General features: G+C 47.9%; 1 protein-coding gene across 1 annotated transcript in view; it reads right to left on the bottom strand.

The window, feature by feature from the left end:
• Positions 1 to 1,637: 1,637 nt before the first annotated feature.
• The window catches only part of CASTOR1 (cytosolic arginine sensor for mTORC1 subunit 1), a 32,313-nt gene continuing 18,025 nt past the window's right edge, over positions 1,638 to 15,925 (bottom strand). The window contains exons 3-9 of the mRNA XM_072983682.2: positions 13,937 to 14,130; positions 11,584 to 11,716; positions 9,854 to 9,977; positions 8,347 to 8,460; positions 7,210 to 7,292; positions 6,348 to 6,442; positions 1,638 to 4,658 (exon numbers count right to left, since the gene is read on the bottom strand). Coding sequence (XP_072839783.1) covers positions 4,593 to 4,658; positions 6,348 to 6,442; positions 7,210 to 7,292; positions 8,347 to 8,460; positions 9,854 to 9,977; positions 11,584 to 11,716; positions 13,937 to 14,130 — 809 coding nt within the window. The 3' untranslated portion in view covers positions 1,638 to 4,592. The remainder of the gene's footprint in view (positions 4,659 to 6,347; positions 6,443 to 7,209; positions 7,293 to 8,346; positions 8,461 to 9,853; positions 9,978 to 11,583; positions 11,717 to 13,936; positions 14,131 to 15,925) is intronic.

Here is a 15,925-nt window from a genome sequence, read left to right as displayed (position 1 = left end):
TGGTGGCACTGCGGGCTAAACTGCAGAAGCCTCTGTGCTGCAGGGTCAGAAGACCTGAGATTGAATCCACGTAACGGAGGGAGCTCCCGTCGCTTGTCCCAGCTCCTGCCAACCTAGCTGTTCAAAAGCAAATAAATGAGAGTAAATAAATAGGGACCACCTCGGTGGGAAGGTCACGGCGTCCCGTGTCTAGTCGCGCTGGCCACGTGACCACGAAAACTGTCTTTGGACAAACGCTGGCTCTACGGCTTGGAGACGGGGATGAGCACTGTGCTCTAGAGTCGGACACGACTGGACTAAATGTCAAGAGGAACCTTTACCTTTACCTTAATGAAAGGATGCCAGGATGCATTTAAGTTAGTTGAGTCTCAAGTGCCTCGTGCATGCCCGGGTTCTTGAGTTAAAACGTTCCAACACGACGATGTCCCATTTTTTTTAACAGCAATCATTCACGCTTTTAGCGAAATGCAGAACGAGGGTGGCTAGCAGTTTAGGCATGGGGCTGTCACGATTTTTTGGACTGCAGACCCCTAGAATTCACCAGTAATTCTTCCCACTACAGGCAGGAAATTAAAATCCTCTGAAGTGTTTTCACTCCCTCACAAGCCTCCTTAGCAACCTCCATTTTGAGGGCACAAGAAGGCCAGGCGAGCCTACGCTGAGGGGGAGACAGAGTTACAGAAACGGTGGTTTCCCTGGAAAATTAAGACTCGACATTGGGTGCCTTAAAAAAAAAAATTCTTGACTGTAGCTCCCAGTATTCCAGCTGGGAGAATTCCTGTTGAATGCTGGGGCTTGCAGAGCAAAAAAAATAAGGAAGGCCCATGGCTGGTCGTGTGGAAATTGAGCATCAGGTCCTCACAGAGACGTGAAACTCGCTCTTCTGAAGCTTAGCCGGTCCTTTCCCCAAATGCCTCCTTCACAGGATGGCGAGGATGAGATCCTGCACTACATCTTGAGAGCTTAATGGAGAAAAAGATGGGTCACAGCTTGGGTGAACTGTAAATACAGTGGTGCCTCGCTAGACAGTTACCCCGCATGACAGTTTTTTCGCTGACATTGACTTTTTGCGATCGCTATAGCGATTCGCAAAACAGTGATTCCTATGGGGGAATTTCGCTGGACAATGTTTGGTCCCTGCTTCGCAAACCGATTTTCACTAGACATCTATTTTGACAGCTTCCTCCATGCTCGCAAAACGGGTGTTTTCGGGACTTAAGCTTCGCAAGACAGCGATTTAAACAGCTGATCGGCGGTTCGCAAAGCGGCTTTCCTATGGCCGATCTTTGCTAGACAATGACGATTCTTCCCCATTGGAACGCATTAAACAGGTTTCAATGCATTCCAATGGGGAAATGCTTTTCGCTAGACAATGATTTCGCTAAACAGCTATTTCAGTGGAACGGATTATCATCGTCTAGCGAGGCACCACTGTAAATAAATCTTGCTAGCTACAGAAATACAAGACATGGTTTAAATTCGGAGGGGGGCATCAAATTCAAGTTTCAAATATGTGCTAGCAGGACGTTGGACCTTCAGAACTGAACACCCTCCAAGCAAGAGGCTCCATAAGGACAGAGTTCGCTCTAGTTTTGCATGGAAGGGAGGGGGGGAGGGAAAAAAAAACCTGAAGATGATTTTGAAAAAAATGACCTTTATTGACAAACTTTAAAACTGTGCGTCCCCCCCCCAAAAAAAAGAACCACAGGGAGGGGGAAAGAACTTTATCAAGGAATCTGAATTCTAGCTGGGCCCAAAGAAGCTTACATTCAGGTATTGAGAAGAAGCTTAACAGAGCACTCACCACCGAATGGGAACTTGAATAAGCAGCCCCCCCCCCAAAAAAATGTTTTTTTCGGTAGCCATAAGTTGCCCCCTTATGATGCTCCCTGTCTGATAAAGCAGGTTCACTCCCGTGCTTTGCCTGACGGGGTGCTCCGATTCCCATCCTTGCATTTCTGATCTCCCACGGTTGTTATCTGCCCACTTTTCTCTACCAAAGATGGTCATCATGACAATCACCTATGGCTGGGGAGTGTGGTCGCTCTCAAAATTGGCTCAGCGCCTTCAGAAGCCTCCCTGCTCTAAACTTGGCAAAGAGTAGAACGTTCGCCATGAAAGAAAAGGCAATGAGAATCATTTCCAGCTCCGCTAAAGAGAATGAAACAATTATTTTTGGCTTAAGCTAGAAGAGACACTGATTCGTGGATGAAAGGATCTACCGTCGTAAGGGTTGGGCCGATCCACCCACTGGGCAAAGGGAACGAGCCTCCCGGCTCTGAACGGATCCGCTCTTCCCTTGACGCAGCTCCGTCCTTCTGACACGATGGTGCCACCATTCAGCTGTCTGAGATGTGGTGGTGTCTGGGCCACCACGCTGCTTTTCCCTTGACCTGTAACAGGTAAGACTGCTGGACGTCAGCAAGGAAGAGTAACCAGGAGCAGGTAACAGGCGATGGGGAAGCTGGTGTCGCACACGGCTTGGACAAGGATTAGCAGAGATTTCCTTCCCCAAACAGGCTCGGACACAGCTCAGAAAAATCACATACCGAGTAGTAACTTTTGTCCCTCTCCAGGTATTCTGGATTATGACACACACACACACCCCCCTCAATCCTCTACCACAAGCCACTAAGACATCTGGATGGCCAGTGATTTCTCTACCCCTGGGCAATGATCGCTTAATCCTGGCTATCACAAAAAAGAACAACAAAGCACCTATTCTGGAAAATATCCAGACATTTGCTTTTAAAATGAGAGAAACTTTTCCTGGATTAGGAAGGGAAAAAAAGGAGGCATTACACTGCTTCACAACTGTGGGGGGGGGACACCCCAGGCCACCGGAGGGCCCAAATGACAAGAGTCGCTCTCCCGACCCCTCGTTCTAATCAAGGCGCAGGTTTAGCAGCAGACAACCCTCAGAGGTGCTCAAAACAGAAGCCGGGAGATTTGGGATCCCTGATCAAGAAAGAACCAACGAGTGAATCCAAAGGATCCAAGGCTTGTGGCTTTCCAGGCGTTCTGAGACCACAGCTCCTATCAGCCCCACTCCAGACAGCCTGGTGGCAGATCATGGGAGTTGTAGTCCACCAACGTCTGGAGGCCTCAGGTGGCCTTTATAAAGCTCCAGAAAATGTACGGCTTCTGTCTACATAGTACTGGCTGGTTTACTTACTTATTTATTGACTTATTCATTTATTATCATTCATTCATCAGATAGGACCTCACCCAACTTTTCCACTGATCTTTCATTGCTCCAGAGAACTTCTTTAGATGTTATTTTTTTTTTCCATCAAGGGCCCCTTTTAACCGCACCGCTGAGGAGATCTGAGAAGACACGGCCTCAAAAAACTATCATCCACCCCACCAGTATAGGGGAAAAAAATCAGGTGGGAAGGTTGGCCAATGTCTTCATGCACCTACCTCACAAAGCTGGTTTCTCTTCCTTAGCGCAACAGAAACCAGGAAAAAGAACTTTATCTTACATAATATCGTTTTGAAGCTTAATAGCCAAACACAATAAGGCACTCTGAGGCATTTTAAGTGTACATAAGATGAAAAGGTGTGTCTGTGTATGGGGGGAGCCTTTTCTGCCCCAGATCTCCCCCGGCCACGCAGCTTAGAACATCTGACAAAAAATGTTTCCGCTCCATCAATGCATCCTCTTAATACTGTTAATGGATGGCACCTCAGGAGGGCAGCTTGGTGGCTTTGAACTACAACTCCCACACTCTTCTGGGAGTTGTAGTTCAAAACCATAAGTCTTCACCCTCCGAATGGCACATGCCCGACAGGCAAGCCGATGAATTAGAACGTGAGAAGGCTCGGCGGCCGTCCTGTGGGGCAAGCGGTCCGCTCCACGAGAAAAATGATGACGGATGCAGACGGCAGATCACACCGTCTTCACATCTAATGTTCCGATGCCTCCCACCCTGAAATGGTTCCAGTGTTTCCTATCATAAGTGTTGTGCATTTTCAAAAAAGAAACAAAAGAAACAATAAAAAACAAAACAACCCCCACAGCGTATAGGGAACGGTGTGCAACTCCAACACAATGAGCGACTACCTGCAAATCAAAGGGGACATCTTTAGGAACCCTTTTCTAAAACCCTAAAAGTTCTAGGCTTGGAATTCCAACCCAAGCACCTCAGGAAATGTGCAGAGAAAGAAAGAAAAAAAACTGAAAATCTCCACCGGGCAGAAGCTGCGGTGAACAGGGACGCCCCCTCCTCGGTTCTAGATTAAAAGACTGAACGAGGTCAGGAGGCCAGACCAGACTTTTGATAATACTGAGATTTGCCCTGGGCAACAGCACCCCCTCCATTGGGTTCCAGGAAATATCTAAACAAGGCACCAGCTTCCTTTCTGGAAGGCAAAGGACAGGAGTCCCTCCTGCCGGAGACTGCGCCGTTTTCTCCACGCAAAATGGGCCACTCGCCAAGGAACACGGAAAAACCACCAGGCCCCCCTCCCCAGAACAAATCATGTACGGAGTGCTCTCCTCGTTCAAGGAATGCTCGTGCCGGGCACTAACGAGCCAAGAGGATCCACTAGGTCGCTTTTCTCCAATAGGCCAGTAGCGATTCCCGCAGCTATCTCCCGCTCTCCTGCCGTTTCTGGAGCACTTCGGTGACATGATCGATGCCTTCTTCCGGAACCTGTTGAGATCAAGGGATGAAGCGTTCAGAAATACAGTGGTGCCTTGCTTAACAATTACCTCGTTAAACGATGAATCCGCTTTACGATGGGTTTTTTGCAATCACTATTGCAATCGCAAAACGATGTTCCTATGGGGAAAATTTGCTTCACGACAATTGGTTCCCTGCTTCGGGAACTGATTCTTCGCATTACAACGATCTAAAAACAGTTAATTGTTGGGTTTCAAAATGGCCGCCTGCTGTGCAAAATGGCTTCCCGCTGTGTTAAGGACGGATTCCTCGCTATACAGGCACCAGAAAGTGGCCGCCCTATGGAGGATCTTCGCTGCACAATGAAATATTTCACCCATTGGAATGCAATGAATGGTTTTCAATGCATTTCAATGGGTTTTTCAATTTCGCTTGACGATTTCTCTTAACAGTGATTTTAACAGAACGCATTATCATCATCAAGCGAGGCACCACTGTATAGATTCCTATAACCATTTCCTCCTTGGTTTCACTTCCCCCTGGTCTGAATGGGCTGAAGGCCAATGTGGAGGATCTATCAGGAATCTCCTACCACTCTCCTCAGACAGAAGAAGCTACTTGGAGCAGCGAAACGTTTCAGCCAAACAAGACGTCCAGTTGAATAGACTCATTTTCCAGATATCTGCCTTAACCTCAGGTTTCACACTATCTCCACTTCTAGAGACCAGAAGCTCATATTAATAACAACAACACCTTCACTAGAAACTAGACTAACATGTTGTGTGTGTTTAGTCGTTTAGTCGTGTCCGACCCCATGGACCAGAGCACGCCAGGCCCTCCTCTCTTCCACTGCCTCGCGGAGTTGGGTCAAATTCATGTTGGCTACCGTATCATGAGACTACCGTATTTTGGACATCTCACATGGAGGTAAGTTTCGCTGGAAAAAGACAGTAGCGTAAGGAAAGCAGAAGACAGCAGGAAAAGAGGAAGACCAAAGATGGACACAAGTTGACTCAATGACTCAGCCTTTAGTCTGAAAGACCTGAGCGGGGCTGTTAATGAGAAGGCCTTTAATTAATTCATAGGACCACTCTAAGTTGGAGACAACTTCACGAGATGTAACAACTCGTACCTCTGTTTCAATGCTTAGAATTTGCGGACGGCTTGGTCTTTATTGGGCCGATGAAGACCCACTGGCCAGAATTCTGTTGACGTTTACCCTGCTCGGTAGGGTGGCCATCATAAGACATTGGGAAGCTTCGGAAACAGCGGGGAGCAATGACTAGAGTATTCTGCCCAACGGTGGAATAAACTGATCATTTTTGGTAAGATCCGTGGGAGTCCCTTCATTGTAGGGCCAGGAGATGTCTAGAACAGAAAGCCTAAAGGACTGGCGATGTCTAGAACAGAAAGCCCTTTTAATCTTTCTCTTGCAATTTCAAAAGTGCAGATCACCTTAACAAAGGACATGTGTTGGGAATGACTACATTACAAGAAGTCCTTCTTTAAAATCTGCCTGATTAGCAGATCAGTGTTAAGATCATCAGGGGAAGCCCTTCTCTCAGTCCCACAACCTCACCGGCGCATTTGGTGGGGACATTCCAAATGGGGCTTTCGAGGAGTGCCACAAGGCAAAGCCGTCTGTGGCTGCCGTCTGTGGCGTCCTGCCTCTTCATCCCCGAGCAGGGAGCCATTTCGAGGGCCACAGGGCTGACTTACCAAGGCATGGTCAAAGTTGAAGGTGCTGATGTAATAGGCGGATATGTCTGCGTCAGCCAGGGGCTCGGCAATTTGAGCCACAATCCCGCATTCATCTGAGGAAGCAAGCGGGAAGGGGGGAAGTTAGCATCAGATCTCTGCAGGACGCAACCCCCTTCTTTTCCAAAAACATGGAGGAGGTCCGTAAGGAATTTCCATTTCCCGCCGTTGCTTCCCACTGCTAGTGGTCTCCCGTTACAAAGTTATTTCGGTCGGAGGGTCTCCTCGGTCTGGGGCACCAGATCCAAAACAAAGATAAGGCTACACCCAAGGTGGGCAACATATAGCCCCCAGGCTTCCTGCAGGCCCTAGTGGGTCAAATGTGCCCCCTAGGGCCTGCAGAGCTAATAATGGGGAGATATTCAACATCAGCCACTTTGTGTTATGCCTTCCCAAACACAGAAAAGCCTGGCTTGATTTTGCTTTTCTCTGCACGATGTTAGCTTAACTCTGGGCTGATCTGACTCTGCTCCTTGCCCTGGTGGCTGTATATGCGTCTGGAATTCTCCCCTGCAAGTGGCATGACCCCACTGCTTTGCCCACCGCACAACCTTCTGATGGGCATCTGTCTCTCACTGTCCTGCACGCAGCCTCACATGTAAAGTTTAAAGGGAGAAGAAACGAGAAAGAGCCACCTTTTCCCACAATTTCCTTGCCTGCTCGCCTGGAGAAGACTCTTAATTCACCATAGGCGATCAGGTAAATAGCTACCTGCTAGGTAGACCCTGTATATAGGACCTGACTATAAAGCACATGAAGCTATTAGAAAAAGGGGAGTTTGGGCCGTGAAAGGTAAGGGTTAGGGTTGCAGGCATCCACTTACCAAAACCCAGAGGCTGCCCACCAATCCTCACCATCCTCCAAAGCTCCCCCGAGGAGCTGGTCAGCAGAAGGTCGCTGGGGAACCTGGTAAAGGACAGGAGGATTTAATTGCCACCTCTGGGTGCCTTCTCAGAAACGGGGCTAACCCCAAGACACCTGGCTGTCCCAAGGAGGAAAAAGACATGTTCCATTTTCATTACCATTCCTCGAATGCTGGCAGGGGGAATTCTGGGAACTGTAGTGTCGGGGTTTGGGGTGCAATCCTGCTCTGCCATAAAATGAAGCTCAAGGCAGCAGTGTCTGGTTTCCCCTAGGGACTGAACATCCTCCCTTGCAAAGGCAATTTTTGATAACAATCGACTTCCTCCATCTGTCCCACGGCTCCCACACCTTCCACACCATGAAATGGATTACATGAAAGCTGGAAAAGCTGCAGGACAGGGGTAGGTAACTACCAAACCGCACCGCCAGCCTGTCACATCATCACCTCTCCACAACTGTAGATTTACACAACAGGATTCCAACTACTGCTTGATTGGGCACACCTTGATCTGGCTGCAATTGCGTAATTTGTCTTGTCTGGTACGCTTGAGCCGACTCTCACCTGGATACATGAGTTTATGCTAAAGTCAAGACTTCCACTTGATCAGCAAAAGATCCACCAAACCAACTCTTATGAGTTGTACTCTTTTTGCTGTGCGTAAGCCTAAATGCAAACACCCACGAAGTGTTGGTGATGAACTATATAAGGATGAGACTTATATAGTTTTAACAGGCAATGTTACGAACTGAACTTAAAACCTTTCGCACAGAAAGCGGGCTGATGCTCTAGCCCTGAACCTCAATCCTTGACTCTTGGTCCCTCCTAACTTTTCAGCCGCCTGAAGTATCAATTGATTAAGCACCACACCCCCAGTAACCACTGTCTGCTCCTAAAAATGTGATACACATAGGAAGGAGGGAAAAAATCAGGCTCATCGGGTTATGTCCAATAATTGAACATTAAATGTGTGGCCTATAAGATGCCCTGTTTTTTTTTTTTTCAACCTGCAGAGATGTTGCAGGATTAAGATTTCCCTGGAGCAGTAAACCCAATCCCTCCCAGCCCCAGATCTAACCTGGAGGTGGAACAACTTACTTCTTTTTGGTCTCAGCATCCATGACAATGGAGATGTACCCCTCAATCAGCGAGAAGGCGAAGAACGTGATGGAGTCAAGGTCTTGCCCAGTTGGAGTGGTTTCCTTCGGAAGGCTGAAAATGTGGAGAAAGACACACAACCATTGACGCTTCTGATGGGCATCTGTCTCTCACCGTCCTGCACATAGCCTCACAGGCAAGAAGTTTAAAGGGAGAAGAAAAGAGAAAGAGCCACGTTTTCCCAAGATTTCCTCGCCTGCTCGCCTGGAGAAGACTCTTAATTCACCATAGGTGATCAGGTAAATAGCTACCTGCTAGGTAGACCCTCTACATAGCACCTAACTATAAAGTACATGCAGCTATTAGAAAAGGGGGAGTTCTGTAAGAGAACCAATATAGAGCCTCTGTGGTGGAGATCCTGGTGCCTGGCAGAACTGCAATCCCATTTCCTACAAGGAAGCCAGGAATCTCAGGAGGTGAACTTGAGCCAGCCACTCTCTCTAAAAAGTCCTGCCTCACCTCCCAGGATGGTTGTGAGAAAATGGTGGAGGAAGCAGAGACCCACGCCTGCCACAGGACAGAAATGTACGTAAGAAAATATTTGGCCCCAAAAGTCATGGAAATCAGTATCTAAAAGCGAAGCGGAGCAGACTTTCTGGCTGGGTTTGCTGGGAAGTGGTGCGATTTTGGCAGTTCCTGCGTTGCAAGAAGAACAAAGGGATAAGAGTGACACCACCGAGAGTAACACTCAAGGATCTGGATTTTGGGCTTCTTTGGGACTACAGATCAATCCCTTAATTCTCCTTTCTGGGAGTCCCACCTACCAGGACCCAGATGTTACGGACACCTAAATTGCACTCACCTGGAGAGAAGGCCTAGCTGGCGGGCTTCCTGTCCTGGACGGGCCTGACTTCCTCTTCGAAGAGGAAGCTGCCATGACAGTGGCTGAGACGCTTCTTTTTCAAACAGGAAGACAGGCCTATCCGAAGCAAGAAGCCTGCCAAGCTGGGCCTTCTCGCCACATGACCATAACTTAGATAGTCTATAAGTGGGATCCCCAGGAAGGAGAATTATGGGATCTGTTGTCCAAAAAGTCGAAACGCACATCCCTAATAACACTGTTGAAAAGAAGGCGGCCATTTAAGTCTACTGCAGCAAAACCAACCAGGAACTCTGTGTCACCTTGAAGACTAACTAGTTTTATCTGGCAGAAGCCTTAATGGACGGGTGGCCATCTTTTCAGATGCATGGAGATGTAGCCTCTGTGAATAAGACATGAATGTCATAAATCTCTGAGGTGTAAATGTCTACTAAGGCCACTCTCCATGCATCTCCAGAAGCAGCCCACGGTCCACAGAAAAAGAGAGAGCAAATTAGTCTCAAAAGTGCCAACAGATATAAGAAATATGATTACTCATTTAAGCATAAATGAAAAATCCTTTCCAAATCCATTCCGTAAAGGAGGGAGTGAAAACTCAACCTGGCCCCATCACGACAGACCTCTTACCTGGGCGAGTAGAACAGGACGTCCATGAGGATGGTAGCAATGGCGGGCAAGGTGTCGGGGGCGATGCTCAGGATGCAGAACCTGTTGGGGGGGCTCTGCACTGGGTGGACGGTGGCACTCCCCACTGGGAAGAAGAGAGGGAAGCATCAGAAACCCCACACGGCCACCGGCTTCTGTTCGGGCACCTCACGCTGACCCTCAGGATCTTTTCAGTTTCAAGCAAAGCCTTTTAAAATGTATTCATGAAGGCTTTCATGGCCAGGATCTAATGGTTATTGTGGGTTTTCCAGGCTCTTTGGCCATGTTCTGAAGGTTGTTCTTCCTGACGTTTCACCAGGCTCTGTGGCCGGCATCTTCAGAGGACGGGAGTCGGAACTCTGTCCATGCTCTGTTGCTGTTTGTTGGATAGTGTGCATAAGCGCATTAGCATGCATACTGGATAGTTCCCAGTGTGCATGCTAATGCCCTCAACTATCCAACAAACAGCAACAGAGCATGGACAGAGTTCCGACTCCTGTCCTCTGAAGACGCCGGCCACAGAGACTGGCGAAACGTCAGGAAGAACAACCTTCAGAACACGGCCAAAGAGCCCGAAAAACCCACAACAATCTTTTTAAATGGCTTCTGAAGGTTTTTGGATCTTTTCAAAATAATTTTTCAGCAGAAGGGTGGGCAAACGTCCGCTGGGCATGCTGCCCTTCACAAGGCTGTTGGGGGGGGGGGGCTTATCCATTTCCCTCAACCAAAAGATGATTTCCCCCCCAGGAAAACTCTTTTATGTTTGTACTGAGGTTTTATTCTATTGTTGGGGTTAATCTGCCTCATTTTATTTATCCTGCCTGTTCTCTCTGTCTTTCCCTAAAAGAAAAAAAAATAGTGCCTTAAAATATGTAGATTTAGACTTATTTTCATACTGTAGTTTCTATTTGTAATTTTAAAAAGTCTGTACACTGCCCAGAGAAAGGAGAATTCTGCCTCGTCCCATAGCCACCACTGTAAAAGGGGGTGGGTGGGGGTGGACTGCTTAAAGACTGTAGATCTGGGCATGACAGAAATGCTCGCTGGATAGCTCAGTGAGTTAAGTCTCTGGCTTCAGAGCCAGAGGCTGGGAGTTCAATTCCCCCACTGGGCTTCCTGCACGTAGAGCCAGCCTGGGTGGCCTTGGGCCAGCTGCACAGTCCAGGGACAACCCCCAAAAGAAGGGAAGGGTAAGCTTCTTTTGAGTATCCTGTATCTAGGAAACCCTGAAAGGGGTCACTATAAGTCGGAACTGACCTGATGGCACATTATTATTTCTTTCTTTCTTTATCTATTTATTTATTGTCCCCACTGCAGTTCATGGTTGCATTTTTTAATTTATATATTGCCAAGAGATACACTCTGTACTAGACATTGGGTGTGTGTGTTTAATTCGTATTTGTATACGAATATCCCCGCACAGGTGGAGTTAACGAGGGCCCACTCCCTGGGGCCAGATCTTCCACTTACACATCTGCCAGCGGCCCCTCTCTCCCTTCCAGTCGCTGCGGAGTGCCACAGCCTTGCAGGCGAGACTTGTCTTCCCTCTGCCAGGAGTGGCTAGTCGATTGGGAAGAGAATGGCACCCGGGAGCGATTGGAAGGAGGAGATGGGGGCCCATCTCTCGTACAGAGTGTATGTATCTCTCTGCTCTGTACACACACATATACTGCTTTGACTCTCCACTTCCCCACCCCAGGTAATACACTCACTTGGTTTCGGCTTGAGGAACCCGTTGCTCACATCTTCACAGTTGGCAGGGACCGTCTCCCCGTTCACCTCTTTGTAAATCTCGAACTCTGTGGCCAGGGTGTGAATCACGACGGGCAGGTCTCTCTCCCGCACCTGGAACGGAAGCCCCCAAAGTCAGCACCGGTCTTGAAGCCGAGATACAAAGGGTCGCGTCAGCTGCGAAATTCTCAAAACTGTCGTCCGCCATGAACTCCTCTGATGTCCTTCCGCAACTCCGTATCCAGCAATCCCCACACCAGAATACAGGGATAAATTTAGTCGTAGACCAGGCCAAATCTTTCCCAAGAGTCACATCAGGAAAAAAGCAGGTGGAACACTCTGAACTTGTGCAATCAGACTGGCCGCGCAGTGAAGTCCACCTTACGAGGTTCCTCCGATGAAAGGGGGACCCTTAAGAGTTTACAAGGCCGAACAGGAGCCAACAGTCCAGGATCCCAGCTGCCGCCCCGTCTACCTGCCCTGTACTAGAAGTAGACCACGCCTACAGGGAAACAGCCTAGCCCATTCTCCCCAGTGCCAAAAAAGGAGGACAAAACCTCCAGGAGATCTGGGCCCCCGTCCCCCAAGACCCCTGTTAAGCACTGGTTCAGCTAGCGCTCCATTTCCTTAGAAGGCATCTTGATCGTTACCATGTTTCCCCGAAAATAAGACAAGGTCTTATATTAATTTTTGTTCCAAAAAACACATTACAGCTTATTTTCAGGGGATGTCTTATTTTTTATGTACAACTATCTGTTGCTGTTTAGTCGTTAAGCCGTGTCCGGCTCTTTGTGACCCCACAGACCAGAGCACGCCAGGCCCTCCTGTCCTCCACTGCCTCCCGGAGTTGGGTCATATTCATGTTGGTCACTTCGGTGACCCTGTCCAACCATCTCATCCTCTGTCGTCCCCTTCTCCTCTTGCCTTCACCCTTTCCCAACATCAGGGTCTTTTCCAGGGAGTCCTCTCTTCTCATCAGATGGCCAAAGTATTGGATCCTCAGTTTCAGGATCTGTCCTTCCAGTGAGCACTCAGGGTTGATTTCCTTCAAAACGGATAGGTTTGTTCTCCTTGCAGTCCAGGGGACTTTCAAGAGCCTCCTCCAGCCCCACATTTCAAAAGGATCAATTCTTCAGCAGTCAGCCTTCATTATGGTCCAGCTCTCACTTCCATACATCGCTACTGGAAAAAACATAGCTTTGACTATACGTACTTTTGTCGGCAAGGTGATTCTCTGCTTTTTAAGATGCTAGGTTTGTCATCGCTTTCCTTCCAAGAAGCAGGCGTTTTTTAATTTCATGGCTGCTGTCACCATTTGTAGTGATCATGGAGCCCAAGAAAGTAAAATCTGTCACTGCCTCCATATCTTCCCCTCTATTTGCCAGGAGGTGATGGGACCAGTGGCCATGATCTTAGTTTTTTTTGATGTTGAGCTTCAGCCCATTTTTGGCACTCTCCTCTTTCACCCTCATTACGAAGTTCCTTAATTCCTCCTCACTTTCTGCCAGCAGAGTGGTATCATCTGCATATCGGAGGTTGTTGATATTTCTTCCAGCAATCTTAATACCAGTTTGGGATTCCTCCAGTCCAGCCTTTTGCATGATGTATTATTCTGCATATAAGTTAAATATGCAGGGAGACAACATACAGCCTTGTCGTACTCTTCTCCCAATTTTGAACCAATCAGTTGTTCCATATCCAGTTCTAGCTGTTGCTTCCTGTCCCACATGTAGATTTCTCAGGAGATGGATAAGGTGGTCAAGCACTCCCATTTCTTTAAGGACTTGTCATAGTTTGCTGTGGTCCAGTCAAAAGTTTTTGCATAGTAAGTATAACCATCTACGTTTATTCAGATACAGTCCTGTCATCTTCTTCTGGTTGCTGCACAAGGGTGGAGGGCGAGGTTTCACTTAACTGGGGCTTATTTTGGAGTAGGGCTTATATTACAAACATCCTGAAAAATCCTACTAGGGCTTATTTTCAGGCTAAGTCTTATTTTCGGGGAAACAGGGTAAGCGGGATATTGCTCTATCCTACTGATGCCTGTTGGAAGGGGAGAAGCTTCCACCTCAGATTTCAGAGTCTGCGTGGGTGTTTGGCCCTCCTCCCAACCATTATAACCACAGCCAGGGATCGTACCCATGAGACCAGCAAACCTGCAAGCGAATCTACCAACAGCTCTTAGTCCACAAGATTCCTGGGTACGTGATTGTTCAAGAAGGCCATGAAAACCTTAGCAGCCTCCCAATGGGCAGGAGCTCCCTTCCTCAAAGGGGTGGCCTTCAAGGGGTGCCACAGCTGCTCCCCCCCAGGCAAAGGCACCTCTGTGCTCACCAGGATGAAGTCAGTCTGGTAGGTGGAGAGCATCAGGACCGAGACATTGTGCTCCGCCAGGGGCCCAATGACCGACTTGGCGATTTTGGTGACTCCGATGGGTTGAACGGTGGCCGAAGAGCTTCCGCTGGACGAGACGTTGAGCACCAACCACGTCGAATCGACCACCTGCAGGAATTCGGACGGAGGCAGGTCTGGAAAGGCAAGTGTGGGACAAGAACTCAGAATTTCTGGCTTCAAAATGGATGTGTTGACGTTAAAACGTTAGAAACTGGAAAGTTGACTCGTTAGGATCAACGTTAAAGCAGACGGAGAATTTTAACCCATTAAAATTGCCATTTCAAAGGGCATTCACATGACCTGAAAGGAAACTCATCTCCACCTCCCATTAGAATGCAGGTGTCAAAGTCTAACCTTGGGAGTATAAATGGAATTAAGCTTCAAACCAATGCTTTTTATAAAACTGGTTAGCTACTGTCCCTATAGGTCTCCAGCATATCCGTAGAAGGTCTGCCCAAGACCATAAACCTCCTTAAACTGACCTCGGAGACCTGCTGTCCAATCTCATCCTAAGCTTCATAAATATCACATTCTTATTGCACCCAAATCAAGCCAAGGCCCCTGGCCCCCAAAAATGGGGGGGGGGGACACGGGCTTCAGCCTCTCATGGATAATGATAATGATTGAAAAATAATGTTGCTTGAGCAAAACCGCAAGCTAGCAGCTTCAGTGGAAAAGGAAGCTGGGATGATAGGCATGGTGCCTCCCTTAAAGACTGCTATACTCTAGAAAATAATTCTGCTCTGTATCTTCCCATACTTCTACTGTGAGCTAGAAGAGTTCAGCTGAAATTCATAACTCTGCAACAGTTGTTATATGCCGTCACTTCCAAATCATGGTGACCCTAACGAGGTTCTCAAAGCAAAGCATGATGCTTATATTTCTGCCCAATAGCACTTAAAGCACTCTCTGGGTGGTTTACAATTTAATTATGAAGGCTACTCATCTCCTCCACCCCCAGTGAGCAGGGGACTCCGTTTACCAACCTTTCCCATCACCACCCTCCAACAAGTTTTCGTGGCTGAGTGTGGATTTGAACTCAGGTCTCCGGAGTCCTACCCCTCCACTGCCCTGGCCTTCACTGACTGGGACTTGTTAAAGCACAACATTTATGCAAGTCCCTCTGACTCAATAGGCCTACTCTGGCTGTATCAAACAACTGGATTTCACCCTGTAATTCAAAAAGACCAATTCTTAAAGAGGAGAAATGTAAGGAGATGACAAATTTTGACAGACAGAAAATAACCTGTTTTTTTTAAACTGCAAAATCAAGGGATGGGGTGTTGCCAGATGTGGGTTTGCAAAAGCCACAGGGGCTTGAACTCAACACCACAGGCAGAGACCTGCCCAAATATGCGAACACCAAAAGATGGGCCACTGACACTGTTCAAATATCCAGGAAGTTGAAAGTAAAAAGGTGAAATCCAGGAGAAATCTATTCTTGGCCAACAGAACGTTTGGGAGAAGAGAGGAGGATTCCAGCCAATGCCAATGGGAGATGACTGAAACATGACAGATGGCGTTACTATTCGGGATTGGATTTTTTGATTTTTCTGGACTATGAATACTGTAATTCTCCACTCCTGGTGTTTTTGAGCCTTAACTTGAGCTAAACCTCAAACCCTTCTAACCTTTTCCCCTGGCGCACCGCATTAAGTGCTTGTAAGGTATCTGCAACGTAGGCAGAACTCCCAGAGTGGAAAATCACAGAATAACTAAGTTGGAAGGAGCCTATAAGGCCGTTGAGTCCAATTCTCTGCCCAAGGCAGGAATCCAAATCAAGGCACAGAGGCTTCCCCAATCTGGTGCTCTCCAGATGTGCCAGATGACACATCCCATCATCTCCACTAGCTGTGGCGGCTGAGGATGAAGGGAGTTGTAATCCCACGTGCCTAGAAAGCACCACCAGATTTTTTTTGGGGGGGGAGA

The sequence above is a fragment of the Pogona vitticeps genome, chromosome 14 (genome assembly GCF_051106095.1).
Source record: "Pogona vitticeps strain Pit_001003342236 chromosome 14, PviZW2.1, whole genome shotgun sequence".
NCBI classification, from domain to species: Eukaryota; Metazoa; Chordata; class Lepidosauria; order Squamata; family Agamidae; genus Pogona; species Pogona vitticeps.
Note: the sequence above shows the minus strand (reverse complement) of the source record. Positions and strands in the feature narration are given on the sequence as shown.